At 34.7% G+C, this 27600-nt stretch overlaps 1 protein-coding gene across 1 annotated transcript in view; it reads right to left on the reverse strand.

Annotated features, from left to right (window-relative positions):
• Nucleotides 1-19640: 19640 nt before the first annotated feature.
• Nucleotides 19641-27600, reverse strand: part of LOC108679450 (G-protein coupled receptor GRL101) — a gene marked incomplete at its 5' end in the record, with an annotated part of 66939 nt that continues 58979 nt past the window's right edge. The window contains 2 exons of the mRNA XM_047882564.1: nt 19641-20445; nt 20974-21157. Of these exons, the coding sequence (XP_047738520.1) occupies nt 19778-20445; nt 20974-21157 (852 nt within the window). The remainder of the gene's footprint in view (nt 20446-20973; nt 21158-27600) is intronic.

Genomic DNA, 27600 nt, shown 5'->3' on the forward strand with positions numbered 1-27600 from the left:
AGTTTTCTTAATGATTAAAAATTAAACGAAACGTAAATTTACGCTTACGGCATTGAATTTCTGACAACCTTGAACATAATAAAAATGTGCATCATAATGTGCTAAACTTTTTTAATTTTACATAAAATATTAAACAAAGTATATTTTTTAATACTCACATGCATAATTGTCTTAAAAACAAAGCAATCGTACACCTGTATTGACAAATATTTTTTTTATTACTAAGCCCTAGTCCTGCTCAAACTAGCTGGCCCAATGGCAGTTCTTTTTATTGCAGTACTCAAGGAAGCACACGTCGCTAAAAAGTAGTTTAGTTTCTTGAATACTTTGCACACAATATACCTCCTTATATGAGATAGGCAAGTCAGTTCGGTGCAAAGTCTATATATGATGCCGATGTAGGCCATATCGCGCAATTCTTTACCAAGCTTTACGCACGATTTCCAAGGATAATAACAATAATTTACATCGAATGAAGTCAACATTCACAGAAATCAGATCAATCTTTACGTACAGTATAGCGCCATCTGTTGCGCACCCTCCCTCCTAAATTCCGTTCCTCACCACCAAATGGTCACTCGAGGTGCTTATACACCGTGCAAGTATTATACCCGATAGTGGTAGTGGTAAGTTATTTATATTTCAAAAATTTCGGTAATTTCTTTCAATTTTTAGCTTAGATTTTTTTATATATTTTCGATAATTTGATATCTAAAAAAATGAAAATTTTAATTTTTCGAATTTTTTTTTTTCTTCCACGCTACCTATCTGCTCACTACTACCTAGTCAACTAGTAATGTCACATAGTCAGCTCACCACCCAGCCAAGACCTTTGCTTACTACCTAGCCACCGAGTCAGCACATCACCTGGTCAACTCATCACCTAGTAAATATGTCAGCATGTCACCTAGTCAGAGCATCAACTAGTAAATCTGTAAGCATGTCACCTAGTCAGTTTATCACCTAGTAAATCTGTCTGCACGTCACCTAGCCAGCTCATCACCTAGTAAGTCTGTCAGCACGTCACCTAGTCAACTCATCAACTAGAAAATCTGTCAACATGTCACCTATTTAACTCATTACCTAATAAATATGTCAGCATGTCACCTAGTCAGCTCAATACCTAGTAGACCTGTCAGCATGATACCTAGTAAACTCATCAACTCAGGTAATCAACATCACAATATAGACGAACTTTATAATATTCCGCTTCAACGACGTCATGTGTCTCGACTTTATATATAACGGTAATAGTGAATAATTAAAAAATGTCTGATAATGATATGCATAATGAATCCAAAAGCATTTGACCTTATAACTTTGGTTAGCTTGCAATTCTTTGAGATTCAAATAATTTTTATTTCATGTTTAATCAAGGCTGATATTGCAATAGAATAGAATAGAATAGAAGTGTCGGCGTTGAATAAATAGGCCCAATAAATAATAAATCTAAAAGATTTTGACTCCATACGTTAGTGAGCTTTCAGTTGTTTGAGAGTCAGGCATAAATATTGTGAATAAGTGGACAAACTCAGAATAAATGGATACTTTGCACTTTTTTCCACTTCCACAGGCGTACGCAAGCGCCTGAACCTGACGACAGGTTCCGGGTTTGACTTTGAAACCGAATGTTCAAGGTTATTTTTCGTGCAGCTGGAACTGAACAAAGTAATTTCAAAATAATACACGTAATCTTAAAAAGAGATCATTTGTTAACAACAAGAAGAATAATTTGCTAACAACAAGAGAATCAAAATAAAATCGGTACAGTTTTCGCATTCTTACAATTTTCAACAACCATGTAAAACTAATTTAATTTATACCAATCACACTTTATTCATTAGTGGAAAAGACGTTAATTTCTCTCGTACGACAAGCTTAGTTAAGCTTAACTAAATAAACCTACGAGATCAGAACAGATGTTTATGGTATCGTTTAAATCATTTATGTTAAATAATGTTGAATGTATGATCGAGAAACTAGCTTTCCAACTCCACAACATTTTTGTTTTTTCTTACAGTTGGCCTCAGCACTGCAGGCTTCGTGGAATTACAGAACGTTAAGACTGCAAATAATTTTCCTTCTTTTAGTTTTATCTCGGCTGAACCGGTTTAGAGATGCAGTGGTGTTTTAGTAACAGGTTTTTGTGCTGAGTTGAGGTTTTGCGTGAAATCCGAATAAAGGCTCTGCATTGCTGAAGCATACGAGATCTCATGGTCGTAGACTTGATCATGATTAATATAAACTGATTACTGTAAACTTTGATTAAGTTATGTAGATAACGCTGAATACGGAAAAACGGTAAAAAATAACTTTTTGCATTTATGGGTAGTTGATGGTGCGACGTGTTTTTAGCACAAACTTTAATTATGAACTGAATTTATCAATAGAAATATTCGTTGAATAAATAGATATTCAGCATGAAGGTAAAAATTTTATAAGAACTAATTATTTACATCTTTATAACATTATTTGATGTAATTAAGGGACCAATAAGCAAGTTTTTTTACTTAGATGTTTTAAGTTAATATGGCTACATTATTATACGCTTTAATCTCATATTAAACCAAAATTTTCATACATTTTGTCTTCAAGCTTCATCAGTATTCGCAAATGCTGCTTGAAAGTTTCGATGTCTAACGATGGGATGCATAAAAAAGACTGGATTTGTCCAATTTACTTGCACACTCAGTTCAACTACGTCGCTGATAACCTTAAACACGTTGACTACGATTGCTTCATCTTGTACTATTATTTAATTTATTGTGGCTAAAATTTATTATAGGGGTACTTCCTAATCATATTTTAAATACCGCAAAAAGAAAATAAATTGAATTTTTATAGCGGAACCTACAAATAAACTAGTATACATTAAATAATCGGCCTTTTTTGGCCATTTTTGTTCTAGGATTTGGCCGATTTTAGGCAACCTGAATTATGTACCACTACCTCCTGGAGAAATACATTTCGTGGTACGCATATGTACCAATACGTAGTCAACGTGTTAAAAACAGGCAGCAACAAATTCTATTTTTACCAAAAGGAAAAAACAACATCAACCCCCCCCCAACGGAAGTCCCCGCTACGTTGCGCAGGATAACAAAGTTTCGTACGTACCTACTTGAGTCTAGTTTGAACTCGGTTACTCTCTAGTCTAGTATAGTTACTAGCCTAAGTATCATGGTAGCTCATGCTCTCCTCATGATGTCCTACATATATGCACGTTATTTACTCGTGGATGCATTTAGGATAATTTGCGTTATTGAGGCAATAAAACTTAGCCTGATCTTTCTCGCGCTCCATTGTTTTTTTTAAGTCATAGCTGGGATTAGTGGGATACAAGCGGATTAAAACTGTTCTTTGTTTCACAGAGAAACATATTTTTGTTTAAGGAAGTTTGGAGGGCATCGGGGGAAAAAACCAAAATTGACATAATTTATATTGAGATGGATTCCTTCCACTACCATCTACATTTTGATGAGGAATAGCAATCAACGAGTATCCCAGCATTATAACTGTGATAAATTTGAAGCGTAATACTATTGATTTAAATTTGTAAAATTACTTATAATTTTATTTTGAAAGAAACATTTTATCCAAGTAAGAGATTTATCTACGTTTGGAACGCGCTCGTGTTTTATCTTCAAAAATGTATTTCATACCCACTAAATACTTTTGCTTCCATGAAATTGGAAATTCGAGAAAGTAATCGATCATCCCACGAAAAAAATAGGGTACACTCACATACGCGTCTGAAACTACGCTTAAGCTAAACATCAATAGAAATATAATTTTGAAATTTTTGGTCTAGCGCGAAATTTTTTCTTTCTATAAGGAGAGGAATTCCCTAATTCTAGGAGAGGTAATTGTCTTTATGCTTCTCTCTGAAATCTCTTGTTTTCATGCTCGTCTCTGCATTGGCTGATTGATATCAAGTACGATCTAAGAATTATTACTCATTACACGGAATACCATATGGTAAATTTACAAAAATTATTACTCATTACACGTTATGTTCCCAAATGATTGCGTGGATTGCCAATTCCTTTATATTGAGTATCAATTCTCGTTCACAATGCTTAAGAGGGAACAAAGTTTTAGCGTTTATCTTAATTAAGAGGACGAGTCCGTCGCAAAAATTTGTTTGCAGTTGTAAAACATCATTGTGGTCGAAAGTTTTTCAACGATCTTACATTCTGATTGGATTCGCGTTGCATATAACAGTCGTATAAGCCTATTCGAGTTTTCTACTAGGCTCAGTCGAAAACCCGAATATTGATTGATTGTACAAGAGAATAATATTTTTAAATCAATGTTTGCTTGTGGGATTCGTGGTAGCGTTTGTACGTGCGCGTCGTGGGACTCGACCAGCAGTTCCAAGAAAACTTTTTAGCGCACCAAAAACATGCATCGAAAAGTTACAGACCATGACTTATAAAGTCTCAAGCAGTTCCAGACGATTAAAATAATTGTAAATTTTTTAAAATGAAATTAATCATGGAACAAAATAAGCTTGGTGTGGCAAATCGGAAAATAGGTTTTGTGCCACGACTGTAGCTAAATCTATTATGAAATCACTGTTAAATGTAAAAATGGACCTTCGATAGTTCCACCATCTTAAATGTGAATTTTTTACTAGTTTTCTCTATATAACTTACTTTAGTTTCAAAATTAAAAACTGGATCCGGGAAGTTGGGATTGTGAATAACGTGATTATAATATCACAGTTATAACATATCCCGAGCAACGCCGGGGTAACCTGATAGTAGTCGATAGTTTTTAATTAGCCGATCAGTAATGCTGATTTTTCAGTTCATAGAAATTTTAAAGATCAATTGAGGAGAACTATGATTACATTTTTAGACTAGGACATTTTTTCAAAATGGCGTGACTAACATATGTATGTATTGAATCAAACTTACAAGCTTTCAAAATTGGTTCAAATATAGTAATGGTATTCGCCTGCGTTGGTAATGAGTCGTCTGGTGTTTGTTGGGACCAAGCCAATTCCACTTTTTTCGATCGGTGAAGATTCAACTTGGTCAAGTGGATCACATCGAGGCTTCTGATTGGATGACCACGACAGGTGCTAATCACCCAACTCGAGAAGTAAGCACAAACATCAATAAAGGATTTTCATCGGGCCACTCACTTGTTACGGTAGAAACACAACCAAGATCCGAATTTTAAGCTTTATTTGAATCCAGAGCACTCAAAGTCCACGAGCGGTGCCTAACACCGCACTGTCCTGTGTACCACTGAGACTTGAACGCTGCGCATGGTGCCAGACGCGCGCTGCCAGACGCTAACAGGTGCCCAACCCGCATCGACTGGAGCGCTCACGCTATCGTACGTCTCGAGGACACCTACTACAATTATTGTTATTAATCTCTTTTTTCCAGCTATGAAAGCTCATCGTAATTTCAGACGAATCAGATACAAAGTACTCAAGTTATACACAAGATGGGTCTCATTCAGTCAATCTACAAGCAAATAGTTCGTCAGATAGATTCCGAAGAAAATTTCTAGTGTTCTCTTTATGGTTGGTAACCTTACGAATTTCAGAAAAAATTATACTGCCAGCGGAAGTCATTATTTGAATTCACCATTAAAACCTTTCAAATTATTTCAAATTTTTCCTATGATTATTTGATTCTATTCATCGTTCAATAGTCTAAGAACAGAGCATTGCCATGCAGTAAATAGATTAAGGACTCGTATGATTTAACATTAAGTACATTATTATTTACTAGAAACTCTATCATAATTACGTGCCCTTGATGCAATGAAACTTTTATGATGCCTTGATTCGAAATTCGCATGGAGCATAATCGAAATAATGAAAATAAATGCTATTAGTTTGGATTATATGATTATATGTTCGATGCTACAGAGAACAGTTTAATGAAGAGTTTAAAATTATTTATAATGTAATCTCGCAAAAATTACTTGTATAGTAGTTCACAATCAAATTTTAATTTTATCTCATTTTGCATGAAAAATGTATAAAATTATGTATGTATAAAATTTATACATACATTTTATTTTTAATACATTTTTATTTAATTTTATTATTTTTCATTAATTTTATACATACATTATGTATGTATAAAATTAAGTATTTAAGTTAAAATCATATTACAATACCATATTTTCAACAATATTTCGTACTCGTTTTCATTCAGAAATGCAAAAAAAATCAGTTCAATTGTAATGTTTCGGTATAAGGAGATCCTGGGCCTTTCTGAACTAAATTTGGTAAAAAAACAACGCCAACTAATCCTATTCAATTCAAGTACAGCCCTTTGCAAATCAAATTTAATTTCATAAATAATAAAATGTATTATTCGAGCATAAAAAAATTTCTGAGCAAAAAATGTCTTTATTCGAAATTTTTACCATCGTGTAAACGAAAATTTGATGTCAAAATTATTTTTACGAGAATTGACTTTTTTGTTGTCTAGGATTGCGTCAATAATATTGACTTAGGAACACAATAAGGAACAGAAAAACTTGTTCTGGCTTATTTGAGGGTCAAATGTCAAACTTAAAGCAAAAATATATAATGGGGACATCGACCTTGATCCGGTTACAGATAGGTTGAATGGGTTAAAGGCAGGTTGAACATTATATTGCATAAGTGATCTCTTTCCTTACTGCTTATTGTGCATGTAATCCTTATAGTTTCTCCTCATTAATTAATAATATATCAGGCACCTTGATCCCTGTCGTCTCGTATTTTTATTCTAACCGCACTTCCTGGCTATGCGACGTCATTTAAGAGCGGATGACGGAGGCGGATTTTCCAGGTCGTAAGGCGTCAGAAAGCGGAAGAGCGACGCAAACGTTCAGCAGCGGTGGCCTTGGAGTGCGCTGTGCATTTGACATGACTTCATTGCCATACATACACATAATTCATCATTAAATGCTCATCATATTATATCATTAAATTGATCATTATAAATACTCGAGGTATTTATATTTTTCTTACTACCAAATTATCATATTTAGGTATAAAAATAATTTTACGCTTAGCACGTTTCGATTGGAACTGAACTGAAAACTATAGAAACTCTTCAGTTATTGCTGTCAGCTGTGCAGATCAACAGTCAGATCAAATTCTTTACGAAAAGAAGCGTACGTTTTAAAAGCCTCATGGAAGGCAAGCATAAACATTTATACATTCCACGTGCCTACAAAGTGTTCAATATATCGTATAAATAAAAGCTTTACATACACTCGTTGTGAAATGGCGGGCAGGAAGAGGTTTTAAATATGCGTTTGGTACACCGGTTGCGAACAAGTAATATGAGCACCGGTTTTGAACAAGTGTTTAGTAATTATGTTTTAGACAAGTTTTATTGAAGACCAGAGCATGCTCTTTATTTACAATTTTCAATTTTTTCTTTCAAAAAGCCGAACAAAATTTCTTGCTGACTTTGGGAGAACGAAAAGAAGGTTAACAAATGACATTTTACTGGAATACGACGTTTCGAATATTTAATATTCATTCACAAGTAGGCAAAATGTTTTACAACACTTGAAATCTGGAAATGACATAAGTGAATACAAAAGATATCGTAGTTACGGTTTGAAATCAATACCTAAAATTATTTCGGGAAAACAAACTGGAGAAACCAAAGAACCATTTGAGGGCCTCATTGAGAACCATTTGAGAACCATTTGAGCCTCATAATACAACCATCACCCGCGATGTAGGAGCCTGCACCAGCATCATCGTGCCGTGTCCCCGATACTACAAGACTGGAAATAGCAGAAGCTCTCATCATTAAGGATCAGTCTTCGCAGCTACTGTATATCAATTGACAAACCACCAGATTTGTCAAGACGTTGAAGTTATTCCCGGGATAATTTTAAGTTTTGATTTAGAATCGTATCTACAATACCTTTTGTACTTACTTATGTCATTTCCAAAACTCTTCGCCTACTTGAGAATGAACATCGAATATTCGAAACGTCGTATTCCAGTAAAATTTTATTTGATAACCTGCATTTGATCTCCCAACACCAGCAAAAAATTTTGTTCGGCTTATTGGAGAACAAAAACAGTAAAAAAATTTTTTAATAAAAATCAAACTCTGGTCTTCAATAAAACCTGTATAACTGAAGAACTTCTGCCTAATTACACGAATTCTGTTTTGAACAAGCGTTCTGTCTGTCCTTCAGTTATAAGCTAGCGTTTTGAATAATGATTCTAAACGAAGGGTTCTCACGTCGGTCTTAAACTAGGGTCAATTTATATTTTTGGTCAGTTTTGTCCAACAATTAACTATTGTAGTTTATGGCTTAACAAAAAATATCTCTAACTCACCTGTGCTGCAGTGAGCGCGTGACAGTGACAACAGAAACGTCTTGGAAAATAAAATGCTCACATTGACCACTGACGAAGTGAGCGAGTTACAGTTATGTATGCAATGACAAAATGAACGAATTGCAAAGTAGAATAGTTTCACTGATTACGGATGCAGTAGTGAATTTAATTTATCTATGCAGTGACGAAATAAACGCCTTTATGTAAAGAATGAGCTCATTGACCACTGAGACAGTGAGCAGTACGTCTCATATTCATTTTTCATCCAGACTCAAATGTCGACCGGACGTTAAGTCGGCCATCCCAGTCACCGAAAGCTTCTGCTATCGCGGCGGTCCGGATGCACCGTTCAGCAGATTGCTTTGTTTGTGCAGGTCTCGCAGATATTGTTCTACGAGTGTGTATTACTGAATCGGACTCTCTTTACTATCTTATGAATTAATTTTCAAGTAAACAATGACAAATCAACTATGCGGAATAATAGACAAGGAGCAGTGAGGCTCAGTCCAATCGTTCTCAACGACGTTGTAGCAGGACCGAGGTCTGAAGAACCAACAATCTTGCGTTTTTCAGCCATGCTTTGCTCGAAATTGATATAAGTATTGAGTTAGATTGAACTGGGTCATGTACCTCTGACCTTCGCCGCATAAGGACCCTGGGAAACCAGCACTTGACCGACAAACGATGTAGGTTGCGATACTGGAGCGTCGATCACTGGAAACCAGCTTCAGTGATTTCCCTGTCAAGGCCTTCAACATATGCCTACCTGTGTCAGTATTATTCCAGAGAAATACTTCTTTAATCAAGATGTGTCAAAACCCGGTTTCCGTGTGGGAATAATGTAACGCAGCCCAGATCTTGTGCTAAAATCGTCAGTGCTGGAATAATGTTGCCAGGGCCGAAGTGTTTGGTGCGACCCTTGCAAAAAAGCTTTAAAGAGTTCCACCAACTATTGATATTATAAAGAATAACCGTTCGTGCTTATAAGCGTCATTACGGAACGAGTTAGCAATGGAAGTCGGGATGAAAAATTGAAAGAACGAGCCCCACTGCATTCACTGATGAATTCATTATCTTGTCTAATTTGTTCCTAGCCATAATCACCATTTACGCAGCATAATGTGACGCGTAAATGGTCGTTACTAATAGCCGATGCAGAGTTTACTAATTCACTAGAAACATTCCCTGAACCCACCGAAGGGACCGTCATCGGTTCTTGAACCGAGTGACCGTCATCAGTTAAATAGGTAAATTAGGTTAAATATGTAGATTGTAGATCAACGGCAAATTCATAGACATTTATTTTGTGTTAACTCAATAAATTTAGCACTGTTATTCTCTATGTTCCCTTGAAATGATGTCAAGTAAGTCACAACTATTCAGTCATATCTGGGTAATCAGCTATCTAGGTAATATGTATGTTGCTCAGCTTCCCCGCAGCACCGTCTGTATTGATATACGAATTCGATAATCCTCCTCAAATTGTGCGATCCAAACATGTATATAAAATTGTAAGCCCGGGTTATATTTTGACAGGACATGTATTGTGGGGACGCGTTCGCATTTATAAATAATCGAATTTCCAGTAGCAAGCAACTAAGACACCACGAAGAGAACTTAGAGGAATATATCGTAAATAATATTAAGAAAACCATTCGAACCAAAGATGATTAGCAACACAACTACACATAATATTAATACAGGAACCTTAACCTGAACATTTTCAGAGGTTTACATGGACTACATTTGGCTTCTGTATATAGTGTGTTCATTAAAAAATTACCTGGATCTGATTTTTTTTTATTTTGAACTTAGAATTTTAAAAAATTACCAAACAAATGGGGTAAAATACATAAAAGATTTTTAATTTGTATGTATGAATTTTAGCGTAAATATCACTAATTTAAACTTCGTATTTCAGTGGGAGTTTTAATAAGAAGTAACTTGTCGTTCTTTCTACTTAGAGTTTGCATAAAACGAACATTGTTATTAGCTCTTTACTCAGCAGTATATAAGACTTGACCAAGCCACCAATTTAAAAAGATTTAAGCCATAACTACAAAACCTTCTGTTACTGTGAAGTTTCTGGCTTCCGTGTAAAGTGTGAAGTGAATGACAACTGAATGCATCTGATTTTGCGCAAATTAAAGTGTATTCTAGCTTTAATCTGTTACTAAGGCTAAATTTACTTATTGATTGTTAAATTTTTGGCGTTGTTCTCGGCGTTATTGCTATTGCGATACCTGAATTAACAGGATCCTCTCGTCTTTATTTAGGTGGAAAGTCTGATAATATTTGTACGGTTGCTGATACCGTACATTGAATATAATTTATTCTCATATATTGGAATTATTTCGCTTTGGAATTGATAATAAAAACATTTTCGCCAAAAAATTGTTCCTGGTTTGGTGGCTGTATATATTATTTATTCTTTAATGAGTAATTGCGAATAGCAGCATATTTCCTCACAAAAATGTTATTATTCGTCCTCATTGAATTTTTTCTTTAGAAACAATCGATTAATTGTGATGTCAGTATATAGAGAATTATTTTCGGAAACCCTCAACTTAATCTTTCATCGTGAAGTTATTGACTATAATTTACTTCAAAAATAATGAGATTACAAAATAAAATGATATAAAAAAACCGTGTTTGATATTCGTTTTATTTAGACTAAAATGAATTACCCCATTTATTAGGGTATTTATTAGTTAACCGTTTGAAAATATACCGACGTGTAGAGAAATTATTTTAAAGTAATAATAGTCGCTAAATAGTTATATTTACCTATAAAATTTTATATTCAATTTCATTTTGCTTTATTGTTGTTTGAAGTCTTAACAGATATAATTGACTACGGACTTACAGCTAAATTGAGTCATTTGCGAGTACGATTGCTGAATGTTTTTCAGTGGTGTAGCTGTATAATTATTTACGCAAGTTACCCCAGCAACTACAGTGAGACGGCATTTTCTTTATTCCGATTCACCAAACAGTAACGAAAAGTTGCAGAGTAAATTTCATGTCAGAATTTCTTAAGTTTTACCTCTTCATTAAAATTTCACTGGATGGCTTGTTGTGATCAAGCAGCGATTCGGTACTTTAGCACAATATTTGATAAAGTATATAGTAGAATTTGAAAAATGACATAAAATCAGAACATAAAAGTTATTTTGCTCTAAAAAATGCTCATTGCCAAAAAATTCCCCTGCAGTTGGATTTGCAAATAATATAAGAATTTCGTTTGATTTATTTCATTTTTACCGATATGCGAAAACTTTTTTGGAGCGGAAACCAAAGTAAAGTTGATACCTAAGCGTACATGGAATTTCTAAGGGCCATCGAAATTCTCTTCCAATCTTACGAGTATCTAAATTCAAGTTAAAACTTCTAATTAGTTCATCTCATTGAATTTAAAATTAGGAAAACTATTGTTTTGTCTACAGCACTGAATGGAACTTAAGTTTCTCGCTCTAAAGAAGTCAGTTACGCAGCAATGAAAATAAAAAGTTTCTATGTGTTACAATATGTTTCCTTATTAACTCCCTAATTATTTATATAATAAAGATACGTTCACAATTAATAGTCATGGTCCCACTTACCGCCATGACGGAAGAACCATGCCAAATTCCGTCGATTACTGCCATGGGTTACGTTTGGGCCGAAAATCAGGTTTTTCATTGAGGCCAAATAACAGAGATTTTGGAGGTATCTTTCTAAAAAATCAGGAAGTACGATCTTCATTTACTCAGTCGTGAAAAATTTCAAAGAAATCGTAAGGTTGAAACGAAGGTTGAATTATGCCATTGCTTATATAGAAATCTCACTCCTACGGTGAAATCTGAGGTCATTACAGAATGCTATAGACATCAAAAGGTTTTTGAAATATGAATTTGCCTCCTCTTAATAAATCTTTTCACTTTATTCAGTTCTTTACTCTTTATTTTTTTCCTTAGAATATTCTTTTTGATACTTCTTATTTCTTTTTTTTGTTTACTTTTTTCATTGACCATCATTAGAAGCACTTTTTCAAAGTTAAACAGTCAGAAACAAGGTTTCTAAATAATGTTTTTTCTTACTGATTACTTTAATAATTTTCCTCTATGTTGTCTATATCACCAACGAACTATTTTCTTGGGCTTTTGCTTATTTAAGGCTTTCTTGAAAAAGTTTTTCATTATTCTATTTTGTGTTCGCTTGACTATTAATGTGCTGCAATCTAATCATTATTAACAAAGAAAAAATTCCAGGCTTACTATAAATTGGAAGGTTTAATTGCCGATACAGTTCTATCGGACCTTTAATGCTGGATGGATTTCATGAATTAAAGGAGGAGGATGATAGATTTTTCTATTCTTTGATATAACATATTCAAAGATTGATACAACGTAGCGAGGTGTGTTGTGCACACGTGCAGGTAAACAATACGACGCTATGGGCATGACAATATTTCAGAAAAAAAAAAAAAAAATAGATGACGCTGCGTCCTGCGTCAATATCAGGCTAACCAAAAGGCTTTATACAAACCAAGCTTTGTTTCTCAGGACAAAAACTTTGTATATATTCATTGTTTAATAAACTCTCCTGCGTTAGGCTGTCAACTTCTTTATAAAAACCGAAGCAATAAATCTAGCCTCTGCTCTCAGTCATGCAATTTAAGATGAAGGTATTGACTTTGAATAAAGACACTTGTAATGCTGACAAAAAATGCGTATTTTGATAAAATAACTTTTCTAATACAGTCGTATTTTCATAGAACTTCTCGGAAGCATATGTAATTAGCTAGGAACTTACGAGCTCATCACGGACAAATAAATTAAAAATATGTTCATATATTATTAGATATGGGTACATATTATGGGTACATATACTCTTTTGGTTCATTAGTTTGGCAATCTTTGATATTAGAAGTGATGGATGGTATGATGGCAAAAAGCAGACTCAAACGGAACTTATTTATTAATCATTTAACAGATTTAGCACTAAATATTAAGATTAGGGAGCTAATCTTAGGGAGCGTGCTAATTCATAAATTAATTGGTGACGAGATGGGCTTTGCGTGGAACGTCGTAAATTTCTACTTTCCTGATAATTTTGTCCAATTGAATATTTTAAAAACGTTAATGAAGTTGGGTAGATGATTGATTGATTGGCTAAAAATTTATTTATTCCCTAGCGGGGATAGATCTCCGCATAAATTCCTACAAAACGGATACTATAATGACTTCAAAATTCCAGAGTTCGACTAATCATCTATATAGTTCGACTAATCATCTATAGTTACCTTAAACTAGTACGTACATAAGATAAACTAAGATTTTGCCGCTGTGATCTGAAAAATGGCGAATGGGATCAAAGCTTTATTTCATTCTGTCATGGATATTGGTCAAACAGAATTAATGCTGTGCTTTTTAAACAAGATGAGTTAGAAATTATTTATGTACATTTTGGTGATATTCTAAATGTGCCGAATCCTTACAATGTATGCTTCCTGAAGATCTATGTATGTTTTGGTAATATATTATACTCAATGACGCTTATTTTATCTCTAGTGCAAAGTAAGTACATTTTGGTGATATTCTAAATGTGCCGAATCCTTACAATGTATGCTTCCTGAAGATCTATGTATGTTTTGCTAATATATTATACTCAATGACACTAATTTTATCTCAAGTGCAAAGCAACCAATCAAGCTGAAGTGACGCTAGAGTAGAGAGTCTAGAGTATTCTGAGTGACGCAATATAGTATCGCAATAGACAAGTACGAGTATAGTATCGCAATAGAGTGCTCTGAGTGACGCAATATAGCTAGAGTTATTATGACTTGGTACAGTGAGTCTCTACGAGTGCAGTGTCTTCGCTCAACTGGTAGTTGAAACATGCCCAGTGTCGTCGCTTTGTAGTGTTAAGACATTTTGCGACTTTTATTTTGTAATAAAATTATAATTTACCTTTGCCTTGGCAACACCATTTGGAAGTTTACGTCGTGCATACAATTTTCTCGTTGATTATTATCGTTCGGCAGATCCCCGCTGCAGAATAGTTTAAACTCTAATAGGTTCCTTTTTATTGTCTGAATAATTGTAATATATCGTATTATTATTTTTGTATTCATCTTCAACGACGATCATTTATTAGATTTAATCTTCAACAGATACGCACGTTGCCAAGGGTATTATTATTTACACAATTTTTCTATATCTTAATACTTATATTCAAAGCCCACCTTGTTATTCATTTTCATTGCATTAAAATCTCAGTTCCAGTCTCCTTCATTTACTATCCTGCTGGTTTATTGTGTGGGTAATGAATGGCACTTACCCCACAGTTCATTGACAGTTATGATGAACGAATCGTGGTATAGATTTTACATTTCTGCTTTTATTATTTACTGTTTAAAAAGTATTTGTCCTCAAATTATTGTTGCGACTAATTCGGGCAAAAGAAACAATTTCTCTTTGTATATATCATTACAAACTGATGACTCGTCCAAGCGAAACTGTATTTTTTTTGTATCCTCAAATAATTTAAGAATGCTATTAGTTTGAAAGCCTATAATGTGCACCAATATTTCTGATGCAAGGTTTTTAGCGCAGTGATTAAAACTTAAATGCGGTAGTATGCACAGTGGAACATACATAAATAAAAATGTCCCTAAAATTCAAATATAATTTTCCAAGCAATCTTTAAGCACGAGGATAAAATTTCTTGAAAGGCAATATAAATGATGATTAAATTTACCCGATAACGGTAAACGTCAATATATACCATGGTAAAGATATTTGCTCCAATATTTTTTTGAAATACAAAAAGGCTTTTAGAAAGGCTTTTAGAGTTCTGGCGCTACGAGGGAAAGGCGGTCAAAGGGACATTCAGAGGGAAGGATATTTGGTGAATAAACCTTCGCTGTCGGGTTCTGGATATTATTGAGATATTAGATAAAAATAATCATTGACAATTCTGACAGGCTCATTAGGAAACTATCAGGCACTTGAAGAAAGTTTTTATTTCTGCATTAACATTTTATGTCAAAAAAGATCAAGTCGTTCATTGAGTGCTCAGGCCGAATATTGGAAACTCATTTAACTGCGTTTTTTGTATATTCAAGATACATTCCATTCGGCAATCTTCGAGTAAGAAACTCACTAATGAAATTGGATTTATTTTCCTTATGCATGCGAAAATGAGCGTAAAATATTTGAATAATTGATGTGCGATTACATAGTTTCGTTCTTTTATTGATGCTTGAAGGTTATTTTATATATTTCTTTTGCAATAGTTTTGAGCACAATGAAGAGGCTGTTCAATGTTCTGCGAGAGTGACTTTAAGGCTACCTTTGCATGGATCGCTTGATTTCTTCGTTTAGTTTTTGTCTTCTTTCATTTCAGAAAACATAATAAATGATTCATATGCTCGGTCCTCGTCTGCAGAAACGAAGAGATTTATCAAGGCATAAATTGAAATTAAATCGACATTCATATCGGTGGGGATGAATGTCCATTTAATAAAAAATTGATGCTGTGAAGTTAAAAACTTGACTGGAAATTAAATCATCGTCAAGTTAGTAACCAGTCGACCCGATTATTTTCACTCAGATTCAATTTAAAGTTCGAATGAAGTCTCGAGCCGAAAAGGAGGAATTTATAGGCCCAGTCCACAGGCTTCATTAAACTCGCCTCCATTTGATTCATTCAATTTTCCGTCAATGCCCATTTTTAAATCTTGACATCAAATCATCTTTATACAACCGCAATAATCTACTCTCTTACACCTTGAAATTTATCCATACTTTTAATTTTACTTTTTTCAATCTAGCTATCAGCCTCTATGTGGCTGCTAGCTAGCATGTGGCCGTGGATGCAATAGACTATCATGTTTCACTATGTGGCTGCTAGCCAGCATGTGGCCGTGGATGCAGTTGACTATCATGTTCCACTATGTGGCTGCTAGCAGCATTTGATCCTGGATGCAGTAAAGTATCATGTTCCTCTATGTGGCTGCTAGCAGCATTTGATCCTGGATGCAGTTGACTATCATGTTCCTCTATGTGGCTGCTAGCAGCATTTGATCCTGCATGCAGTAGACTATCATGTTCCACTATGTGGCTGCTATCAGCATTTGATCCTGGATGCAGTAGACTATCATGTTTCTCTATGTGGCTGCTAGCAGCATTTGATCCTGGATGAAGTAAACTATCATGTTCCACTATGTGGCTGCTATCAGCATTTGATCCTGGATGCAGTAGACTATCATGTTCCTCTATGTGGCTGCTAGCAGCATTTGATCCTGGATGCAGTAGACTATCATGTTCCTCTAAGTGGCTGCTAGCAGTATTTGATCCTGGATGCAATAGACTATCATGTTCCACTAAGTGGCTGCTAGCAGCATTTGATCCTGGATGCAATAGACTATCATGTTCCACTAAGTGGCTGCTAGCAGTATTTGATCCTGGATGCAATAGACTATCATGTTCCACTAAGTGGCTGCTAATTTCTCTATGTGGCTGCTAGCAGCATTTGATCCTGGATGCAGTAAAGTATCATGTTCCACTATGTGGCTGCTAGCAGTATTTGATCCTGGATGCAGTAAAGTATCATGTTCCACTATGTAGGTGCTAGCACACTCAGCATGTGGCCGTGGATGCAGCAGGCTAGGTGAGAGAGAGCCTCGCTAATGAGTTCGCTGCCGGGGTCGGTATTCCAAGCCTGCCGGGTAAAGAATGCTGCCTAAGCTATGAGATTTTCTCTTAACTGATCACAATGGCATAGTATCTTGCTCTGCTGCACTTAAAATAGATTTGCAATTCGTATTCGCAAATTTACAAGCTTTCGATTTATTGAGGAATTGTTTCCAAACCATACTCATTCCCGATTAAACTCACGGAATCCGAACAAAAAAAAATTGAACTCGAAGAAGGTTTAATTCTTAAATAAATTACTAACGAAAATGAAAATAAAACAAAGAAAGGCATATGAGGATGATGTGAATAATAAGTTATAAGGTTTGTTTAAAATTTATACGTTGAATCTCTTGTTCCATTCGAGGTCAAGAAATCGCAACATCGTCCATGATAAACATGAAAATACTCTGCAAATTTTCGCGCATAATAATATTGAATATGATAATAAATAGCCGGAAATTAATCATATCATAACATATTGTATATGTAAGCACACAGATAAAAAATCTCCCACTACAATTCATGATAGCACATGTGAAGTACAAATACAATATTTGAATTAATCTAAGCGATATATTTCATCATCAATATTTAACAGCCAGCACATGTAAAGACTGTCTCTTCTTCTGTACTAAAAATAACAAAGATGAAATAATACATGGGCTGAGATCAAGAATATTATTTGTAAACTTTATTCTATGAACTCAAACAAATTTAGAAAAACTATGTACTTTCCACTAGCATTGATTCAAAGAAAGCATTTTTTCAAGATTTTTTAGCCTAGAAGTCAACAGAGATGCATTCCATAATTTTGGTAAAGATAGTAATTGTGTTCAAAATGTTTAAGGAAATCCTCATGCATAAATAGCCTCTACAGAATTACGCATAATTATTCTACTTTATTGAGGATAAGAAGTGTTGCTTCTTTTGTGCTGCCGCCTTGTAATTGATGATTTGAAGCAATAAATTTATTCGATAAACTTAAACATTTTTGTCGCTATTCATTGAGTAGATATCCCGCATAAACATGCTGAAAATATCAAGCCTATTCATGTACTGCATGTTTCCAATCTGGTACATTTCAGATTTAGGCAAGCTTGGGACTATTGAATATGAAATTTGCACAGTCAAAAAAAGCAAAAAAAAATATAGGCATAAATTGATTAATTGATTTGATTAATGCTTGGGACTAACGTTCACAATAATAATGATTCATCCAACGTAAAAGGTTTGTAGTTGAAATTCATTGCAATAAGCTAACATAATTTCTTTTGAAATTCGTTAAGATCTGCGTAATCTTTCGCTTGAAAACTTTACTGTAATTAATTGCACATTTTTAATAAGTCTAATGTGATAATATTGCATTCAAAAATAAAATGGAAGGAAAGCTTTTAATCATTGTTTTGAAGAGACTCGTCTGACGAATTCAATAAATAATATGTACAAACAAACATTAATGAGTAATTATCGATGAAATGGCCTGTTCTTATTCGTTATAAAGTTATTTGATCGACTAGACTGATGTGGTAACAAATTTTCTTCGATCGTTTTACATTCAAAGGAAATCCATCGTTGTTGTTCGCATCGTAGATGTATCATCCATTATGACTGCAGCTGAAATGTATTGAGTGTGAATTTCTATGTGGTTACTAGAATAGCATAACATGAATAATATTACAGGTGAAATGTAAAATAGTGAAAGAAAGGCTATGCGAATAGGCAGTAGAATATTTTTAAATATTTTTTATAGAAGCAAGTATCAGTTACAAACGGTCAGTAATCATCCACATATACAAACACAGTAATAAACTATTCATTATACTATATTATATTATATATTTGGTTCATTGTTGTCAGGTCGATTGGAAGCCAGAAAAATATTAACTTTGTTCAACCAAAAGGAAAAATTGCGTGAATTAACAAAAAATTTCTTTATAAATCGCGGATGCATCGAATCTTAGAAAAGTAAGTTAATTTCGTTTATAAGTATCAAATGCGGACGTAACTGGTAATTCAAATTGCATTGATTTTTTAAATAAGTATGAGAAAATATAAATGTTCCATTCATAAATTTTTCTCGTGCAAGTAAATAAATTACGAGTAAATAAAATGAATTTAAAAAATTATGCTTCAGAATTCCATATGGATCATGAAAATTTTTTTCGGCAAATTTCGATTTACAATTACATCTACTAAATATTATACTTTCACAACGCTTGAATTCGTCTAAGTTTCTCGTGAACTTTTCGAGACCGTTAATGAGCTTCCATATCTTCGAAGTACTAAGATTTCTATTTAAAAATATCTATGTAGGCGAATGATAAGCTGTCGTTAATATTTTCGCATCGTTCCATCATTATATAGTAAGGAAAAATTCGATGATTCAATGAAAAATATGATTCTATCATTAATCATTATAATTATATCATATACATATGTTTCAACTTGCAAGAAAACATACGTCATCACGTGTAATCACTTTTTTCACTCCTCCATCTTGGGATTCGAATTCCGTGACGAAATGACGTCCATTCACTTTCAAATATACAATTATCACTCTTTTTTCCAAAATATTAACATTTTCTCTATACATGAACAAAAACGAAGCGCTAGAATTAACGGCGCCAAACAATTCCATGATTATTATAATTTCCCTATAACTTTTGATTCACTTGAGTTATTTGTTTTCATATGAGTAAAAGCTCATGGGTAAGCTACCATGTGTATGGAATTATTTACACTGCACATTAGGTCAAACTCATTGTTAGTCATATCTTGACGTGCCCATTTTTCGTTGTTTACTCGTAATCTTCTTGGTTTTGAAGCAGTCATTTTCAATTTCGTTTAGCGGGATTATCTCAGCAACGCTCGCGCGGTTATCGTCGTCACTAACAATGACGGTCACTTCGCGGTTCAAACAAGAACGTGCGATGTTTCTGTTACCGTTTATAGATTTCCTTGAATCTTGAGAAGGCCATTTTCGGGACTCTGTTTCGACACCTTTTTCACTGTTTCGACTGCCAGTGGAATCTAATTTAACTAAATTTTTGCAATTCCCACTTTTTCGATTTATACTTTTTCTTTTCCTCCAGCCACTGGGCAACCATTTCTCAAATTTGGAGAGCGTTGCGGATGATTGAACTTCATTTGTGTCTTCCTCATCCGCGAGTCTTATCTCAATGTCGCCTCTGGAGCCGAGATAGCTGTCCATTGGCTTCGTATTTTCTTCTCGATTACGGCTGTAAGGTGTAACCCCAGGGATCGTGGCTGAACAAGATGACTTAGACCGGACGCTACCGCCGGCAGATCGCCGTGTTGACTCCCTTGTTACGTCCAAGCGCCGCTGGCTGTTAGCGTGTGACGTCGTCGTTTGATATTCGCTTGCTTCTGTCACCACATGGAAACGCATGGAGTTCTTCCAGTTGCTGCTCACTGAAACAAAAAATATTTTTAGTCATTTGATTTCTTCGTTTGATTTAAGCCTTTATCTGACGCCTGGTCTAAGCTTTTAAAATATTCGTTTCTTGAAAATGTTAGTTTCACATTCATGTAGCCATGAATCCAGAAGAATGTTAACTTATCGCTGCAAGATTTGTTGGAAGAATAGAGGAGCACTGCAGAACAGGGAGGAAAGGACCGGATAATAAATAGAAATTTACTTGTTTGAATTTATGTTCTCAAATGTTCTCAAAAGAGTTTGTTCGCAAATGAGAGTCAAATCAGAATTTTAAGTTTATACGAATTATAAATTTGTCTTTCTTTAATAACATACATTAGTTTTACTAAAAGAAAGCGTCTAATCCGAGTGAGTAAATAAATTTAACAGTATGGCCACTGTTTCTGAGTTACAATCAATGAGTGCTGCTTACAGCATAGCCTTGGGCTGGTCTCTAAACGAACTCTGGGTACCTGTTAACTGACGGATCATAGGGTGAGTAGAAATGTTTCAAATGAACTGACCTGAGAGAGTGGAAGGCTTGCGGACGTGCTTGGACTGCGGGCCGGCTAGGGCAGTGAGCAAACCATGCAACCTCTTTCTGACGGGCTGCGTAGACAGCGTGTACAGTACGGGGTTCACCGCAGCGTTCAGGGGCAACACGAACACTGCAATCCATGAGAACACCTGCGGCGGATGCAAATTAAGCTAAAACTGTGTAAATAAAATTAATTGGATCAAAAATTTATGAAAAAATGCTGGTGGCCTGTATCATCAACTGCAGCGTAAAGTGTATGAATGAATGAATGAAAGGTAAATGATCAATGCTTAATGACTATCTGTTGCTGGTACGGGCACAAGCAGTGTTGAATGTACGAATAAAATGGATAGGATAATCGATTTATGAGTAAAACACGTGCGGTCGGTACGACCCCGTGTTCAATTATGTAAAGTAAAAAAGGTGTGGGAACAACGATACATGAATATATCTGTGGCAGACACGTTCGGGCTGCATGCTGACGATACAAATGCAATGGAATGGACGAGTAGCGTGGGGATATTTGATGCAGGTACGAGCCGGTTTGACCCGAATTTTTTTAATGTCTCTGGCTGGTAATAATGTGGAGGAGTATTAGTACCTCCGAAGTACTATAATGTATTAAGGATGAGGACAGCAATTGATTAGAACACGATAAAATCTATAACACGTAAGGGTACAATATGAACAAGTACAAGAATCGGCGACAGGCCACATCAGGCCTACTCTTCAGCGCCATCATCACTATGTTGTTATGTTATGTTATGTTATGTTATGTTATGTTATGTTATGTTATGTTATGTTATGTTATGTTATGTTATGTTATGTTATGTTATGTTAAGCAGCGTAAAGTGTATGAATGAATGAATGAAAGGTAAATGATCAATGCTTAATGACTATCTGTTGCTGGTACGGGCACAAGCAGTGTTGAATGTAAAAATAAAACGGTTAGGCTAATCGATTTATGAGTAAACCACGTGCGGTCGGTACGACCCCGTGTTCAATTATGTAAAGTAAAAAAGGTGTGGGAACAACGATATATGAATATATCTGTGGCAGGCAAGTTCGGGCTGCATGCTGACGGTACAAATGCAATGGATTGGACGAGTAGCGTGGGGGTATTTGATGCAGGTACTAACCGATTTGACCCGAAAAAAATTTTTTAATGTCTCTGGCCGTTACTGATGTGGAGGAGGAGGTTATGTTATGTTATGTTATGTTATGTTATGTTATGTTATGTTATGTTATGTTATGTTATGTTATGTTATGAATTACCATATGATAAAGTTCGTGAATTTGCGCAAAATTTCACTCGGGAAGTACAATAAGATGTTTTTTCTAATATTCCATCCACAGAAAAACATGCATAAAAATATTTTTTTTTTAAATTGTTGGCAATATGAGTGGGTGCAACCATTCGAAGACTTCTAGAATTAATGTTAGAATATTGCAATATTCATCAGATATTGCAGGGTGTTTCATCGTCTATTATCTAAATAATATTCAGATTTGTACATAATATAACGCGTATAGTAAAGAGAAAACAAAGAGTAAATTAGTAAATACGCAGCAAAAAATGTTAGTAATCAACCGAAAAAATAATTTTTGATGTTTCGATATTCATTCACCCACTCTCATACACAATCCCTTCCGCTCGATGAATCACGGCCTGATATACGAGTTAAAATTTTTGCTCTGAAAACCGAGTTTTTCACTCAAATATCACATTCGGATCTCTGAGGGCCGACTATATCGTCCTCTGCTCGCACCAGCTATAGTAAAGCGTCGAAGATTTTCCATCTTAAAAACTATATTCAACCTTCAGAAAATGTCATGATTCACAAACTCTTCTATTGCATTTTCTGAAAAAAATATTGTGCAGCAGTCGTCACAAAAATCGTTCGTTCACGTATTAAAAGGCGTGTAAGGACTGAAATGTATGGGTTATTTTTTTTATATGAGCATCATAACGATAAATGAAAAAATGTATAAAAATAATATTAATAGTAATAATTATTGTCATTTTATTCATATACTTTTATATTGTCCCATATTCATGCGATGATTAGGTTCAAACAATTACAAGAATTGAGAGCCACATTTCCTTACGAATTCTTGGTCAGCCCATCGGTGCCAAAATAATTGCATAAATAAAAAATCAGGCATTGATAATCCTGAAATTATCTCAAACAGTGACAATTAATGAAGTTTGGATTCCTTCTGCCGGAAAACTTATCAGCTAGAGCCAGTATTATGCGTCGGTCATGCGTAGCCTCATTCAAATTGGTAGGAGAATTTTTGTCGCAACTGTAAATTAATGTTTGGAACTTCTAGACATCATGGAGAGCCAGGGGAACGTTAACGGGGTATAAGAAAATGTGAGCATAATATCGCTGAATTATTATTGTTTGGTGTTGGTCACTTGCTAATGCCTGACTTCAGGAGGAATAATATCCAGCTTTGACTGCTAAATTGGTCTATCCTTTGTTATAAACTAGAGAAAATCATCATATATTAATGACACATATCCTTAGTCTCGACTCCGGCTAATTAGATGTCCGTCATTGTTATAAGGATAAATTTAGTCTCGTCGCGTATAGTTCTTTTCAGCTGCTTGGCAATTTATTTTGATACGGACTAATCTCTTCTGGGAATTGCGGGTCAATGCTCGAGTTCCTAATTACAGATATTATTCTTACATCGCAATCTCATAGCGTCATTCATGTGTACTACACAAGAATGACGAGTAATACAATACATAATACTTTATTCTATTTGCGCATGCACGGTAGCAATGCGAAGTAATCTTGTTGTCGCCTAATTAGAAATAATCGGACTTGATTCATCAATGCTGATTTAGTATCACCGAAGACACCGAAGTCCTAAAGGAACAACCTGGACTACGTGTAGATTTTTTCGCAACAAAATGAACAAAAAATTAATTCGATATGTCTCCGAATTTGCTTGGTGTAATATATATTGTCTCGATGTTTGATGTAGTTATCATTGTAACATAGAAATTTCCTGTCAATTGTGAGGCATCAATACAATGTACCATTTGAGGAGTACCGGTATGTGCTTGTATATTACGAAGATTTCATTTATATGGCAAGGCTTTACAATACCGTAGAGCTTCGCATCGAGAAGCCTCAACTTAAAAGTCAGTAAAGGAAATATTGCAGGGCAAAAATTACTTCTCAACGACGAAATCAATGTAATTCTAACGTTTCATTCGGATACAAAATTTTGTAATATTTTGCATTGCAATTCTGAAAAACAAATAAGAATTTTTTCGACCATTTATATTTTTGACTTTACGATAAGGTTGAGATTATTTCGTATTGGATTCACAGTTAAAGATTCGCGCACAAAATCCACTACCACGCATCTTTTTGAAGAACCGTGAACTAATGCATAGAATTCATCTAGAATTTTGTTTAATTGAATTGATGTACAGAGGGGCGTTTAGTTCTAGTCGAGAGACGAAACATAATGTATATAGTTTTGAAATAGATGCGGCACGATGAAAATGAAAAAAATTGGACCACATTATGGTACATTAGGAATCATACGTTAAAATGTATGATACATTATAGTTACGGTATGTAAGCTGGATTTTTTTTAATACAGTTACCACTAAACCCGTTTGCAATAATGGCATGAATGTTAAAAAATTGCATTTTATCGGTGCATTGAACATAGATCTCAGGGGCCATACCTTCAAAACTCTTTAAGTGAACGTAATTACTTATGCTCTATTTTCTTGTCTATGATTGGTGGATTTTGCTTGAAAGGCCGTCAATGATTGGCTGATAAACTTACGATCTCTTAACTTTTTTTTGAAATTATGGGGCCAGGACGGTAGTAGCTCGGGAACACATAAATCCGAACAGAATTCTCGAGCTCAAACATTTGGCATTCGTGTTCTTCTATCTTCAAACGGTCCAATTGAAATCGGTGCAGGAGGTAGGCGCTTGGCGCAAAGCAAAGAAATTAACCGAAACTCTTTCAATAAAAAAATAAATTTTCAAGCGGATACAGTATAGTGCAGAGTTGCTCTATAGTTGGATGTGTAATTGCTAGTCGGATGTATAATTTCATTTCAGAGCAATAAAAACGTGACAAAAACTCAATGATGTATATATTAATGGTCGTGTATGTGATCGTTTTGGGACCGGCTGAATCGGAAACAGAAACTTCTAGCGCAATAGCAAAAGTTGGCAAATATATTGCCATTTTTTAGCACAATTCTCAAGAATATGTTAATGTCTATTTATTTTTGCTTGATATTTGACGTTGTAAATTTTAAACTCAATACTACCATGCTTGTTTAAATCTAAGATGTGGGAAAATCGTTGAAACATACTGTACATGAATAGGGTTGCTATTTCAGTTCCGTTAATGCGTGATATCTACTCATTTATACGATGTTCATATCCTCGTCCATTTTACTGGTTAGGCGTAATGTGTTTCAATTTGAATTACAGAAGTTTCGGTCAGAGCTAAATCCTACTGTAAGTTCGCAACCCACCCTGTAAAAAATTCAATCCGCGGCACCTGCTATTCAAGAACGAAGAATGCAATGTTGAGTATTGATCCTCTAAATTCTTCTGGCTCGTGCTTTTCTAGCCAAGGTATTACCGACGGACCATACGACATCGAAAAAATATATATTGCGTACCTAACGATTTTTGCCGAAAGGTCACCCGCTTTTTATGACCTGAACGACCTTTGTGACTAGAATTGTAACGATTACGCCGCTGCACGCTCACGTAGGTAGTCGATTACCATATGATAAAAAAAACATGCACTGACATAACATAAAAAACATAACATAAAACATAAAAACATAAAACATAACATAAGACATAACATAAAAAAACAAAAAAAACATGCACTGACAATCACCTGCATTTAAAATGAAACGTTTACAACTTGTGACACTTTTTTGCATGAATATGAACTGAAAAAATCCAAGTGAATTGGCATGAAAGGTTTTGCTCTTAATTTTCTGGTATTTCCTCATTTTGTAACCCTCATTTAAATTATGCGGCCCTTTGATGCAACTGGGCGAAATGCCACTGTACGAAGAGTCATTTTGGCTCGCTCAAGCAATTTTCGTGCAGCTATTCTCATTGTGTCAAACGCGTAAAATTTAGCAAACACAAAACGCATAAATTTGTCTTTTCCTGTATCTTCTGAGAGAGAAAAACATTGTCAAAGCAGCCATGAAAAATTGAAGTTCATAGGGATCAGATTACGAGGTGTAATGATGATCTAATAACATTTACGATAACCTATAGACATTGCCGCTAATAGATGGGTGCGATAGGTTGCACTGAATTTATATGATAAACGAGGTTACCAGATTATTTGAAAAAGTATTTTCCATATAGCAGTCTTGCTTCACTAAGAATACGTTGCAAATTTTGGAACGATACTTTGAGAAACTGAATGATATTGTTTACGACTTATTAATTGCCATCATCGGTTCACTTTGTCGTCTTATAAGCGAAGTTAGTTCAATAAATATTAATTAAATAAATCCATTAATGATACTATGGCTATGGGAATATTTAACTTATTCAAAAAAAGAGACCAATATTTCCATCATTATTCATCGGAATGCTAGCAAATCATCAGAATGCTAGCAAATTTCTTAGTAAAATGAATAAAAAATCAATATTCTTTAACAACTTAAAAATTCTGTTGAACTGTCTTAAATAAGAAAAAATATAACTCAGTACTCACTGCAGTGAGTGACAGAGAGCGCATTTTCTCGTCGACGAAAACGTGAAGTCACGGACGAACAGGCAGACAGACAGACGGACAGACGGACATGGCGGGCACAATAGTGCATTTATTCCATAAATGAGAAAATGCGCTAAAAAGCATCCTATTCTTACAGAAGTTGTTCTGAGAACTTTTCTCGGCCCCACCCAACGGCTTCAAAATTTCTTGCTGTGGTAAATAAACACCAGTTTTCCGGGTACAGAATTGTCTTACCATTGTACATCTAAAATCTCTTATAAACCAATAAATGTCGTGAAAATTAGTTTCAAACTCGTTGAGACCAAGTTATGATGGTACAGAGTATATTGAAGTCACTTTTAGTCTCATCTGTGAGAACTTTAACATTTACGAGCCTTTCTATCCAGAATATCAAATTAGTTCTAACAATAACTCCTGGAACTATGGACTTATTACGCGTTAGAAATTGCAGAAGTTGTTCTTTAGCTAAAAATATGCGAGCATTTGTAGCTGGCAAAATTTTTTTCTATACATGTTTCGCCCTATAATACCAAAATGATTATTTCAATTTCCCGACTCATTTACATATATAAGCAAATAATTTGATTTTGACTACTTCCTTTCGCAGTATTTAAAGATTCTTCTAACAAAAAAATACGGTAAGCAACAACTTTCATAAGGAACGTAATCTTAAATTTCCGCTCCTTTGAAAAACCTCGTAAAGTGTTGCAGTGATGTGTGGATTTCATGTAGAATATTGCGGGAAATGGAAGTATACTCTACTATTCGCATTCAATGATTCGAGTTCGGAATGGAATAAAAAATCTGCATTATTCTTCTCAGATTAATCATCATTGAATCA

Source organism: Hyalella azteca, unplaced genomic scaffold, assembly GCF_000764305.2.
Source record: "Hyalella azteca isolate HAZT.00-mixed unplaced genomic scaffold, Hazt_2.0.2 contig10740, whole genome shotgun sequence".
NCBI classification, from domain to species: domain Eukaryota; kingdom Metazoa; phylum Arthropoda; class Malacostraca; order Amphipoda; family Hyalellidae; genus Hyalella; species Hyalella azteca.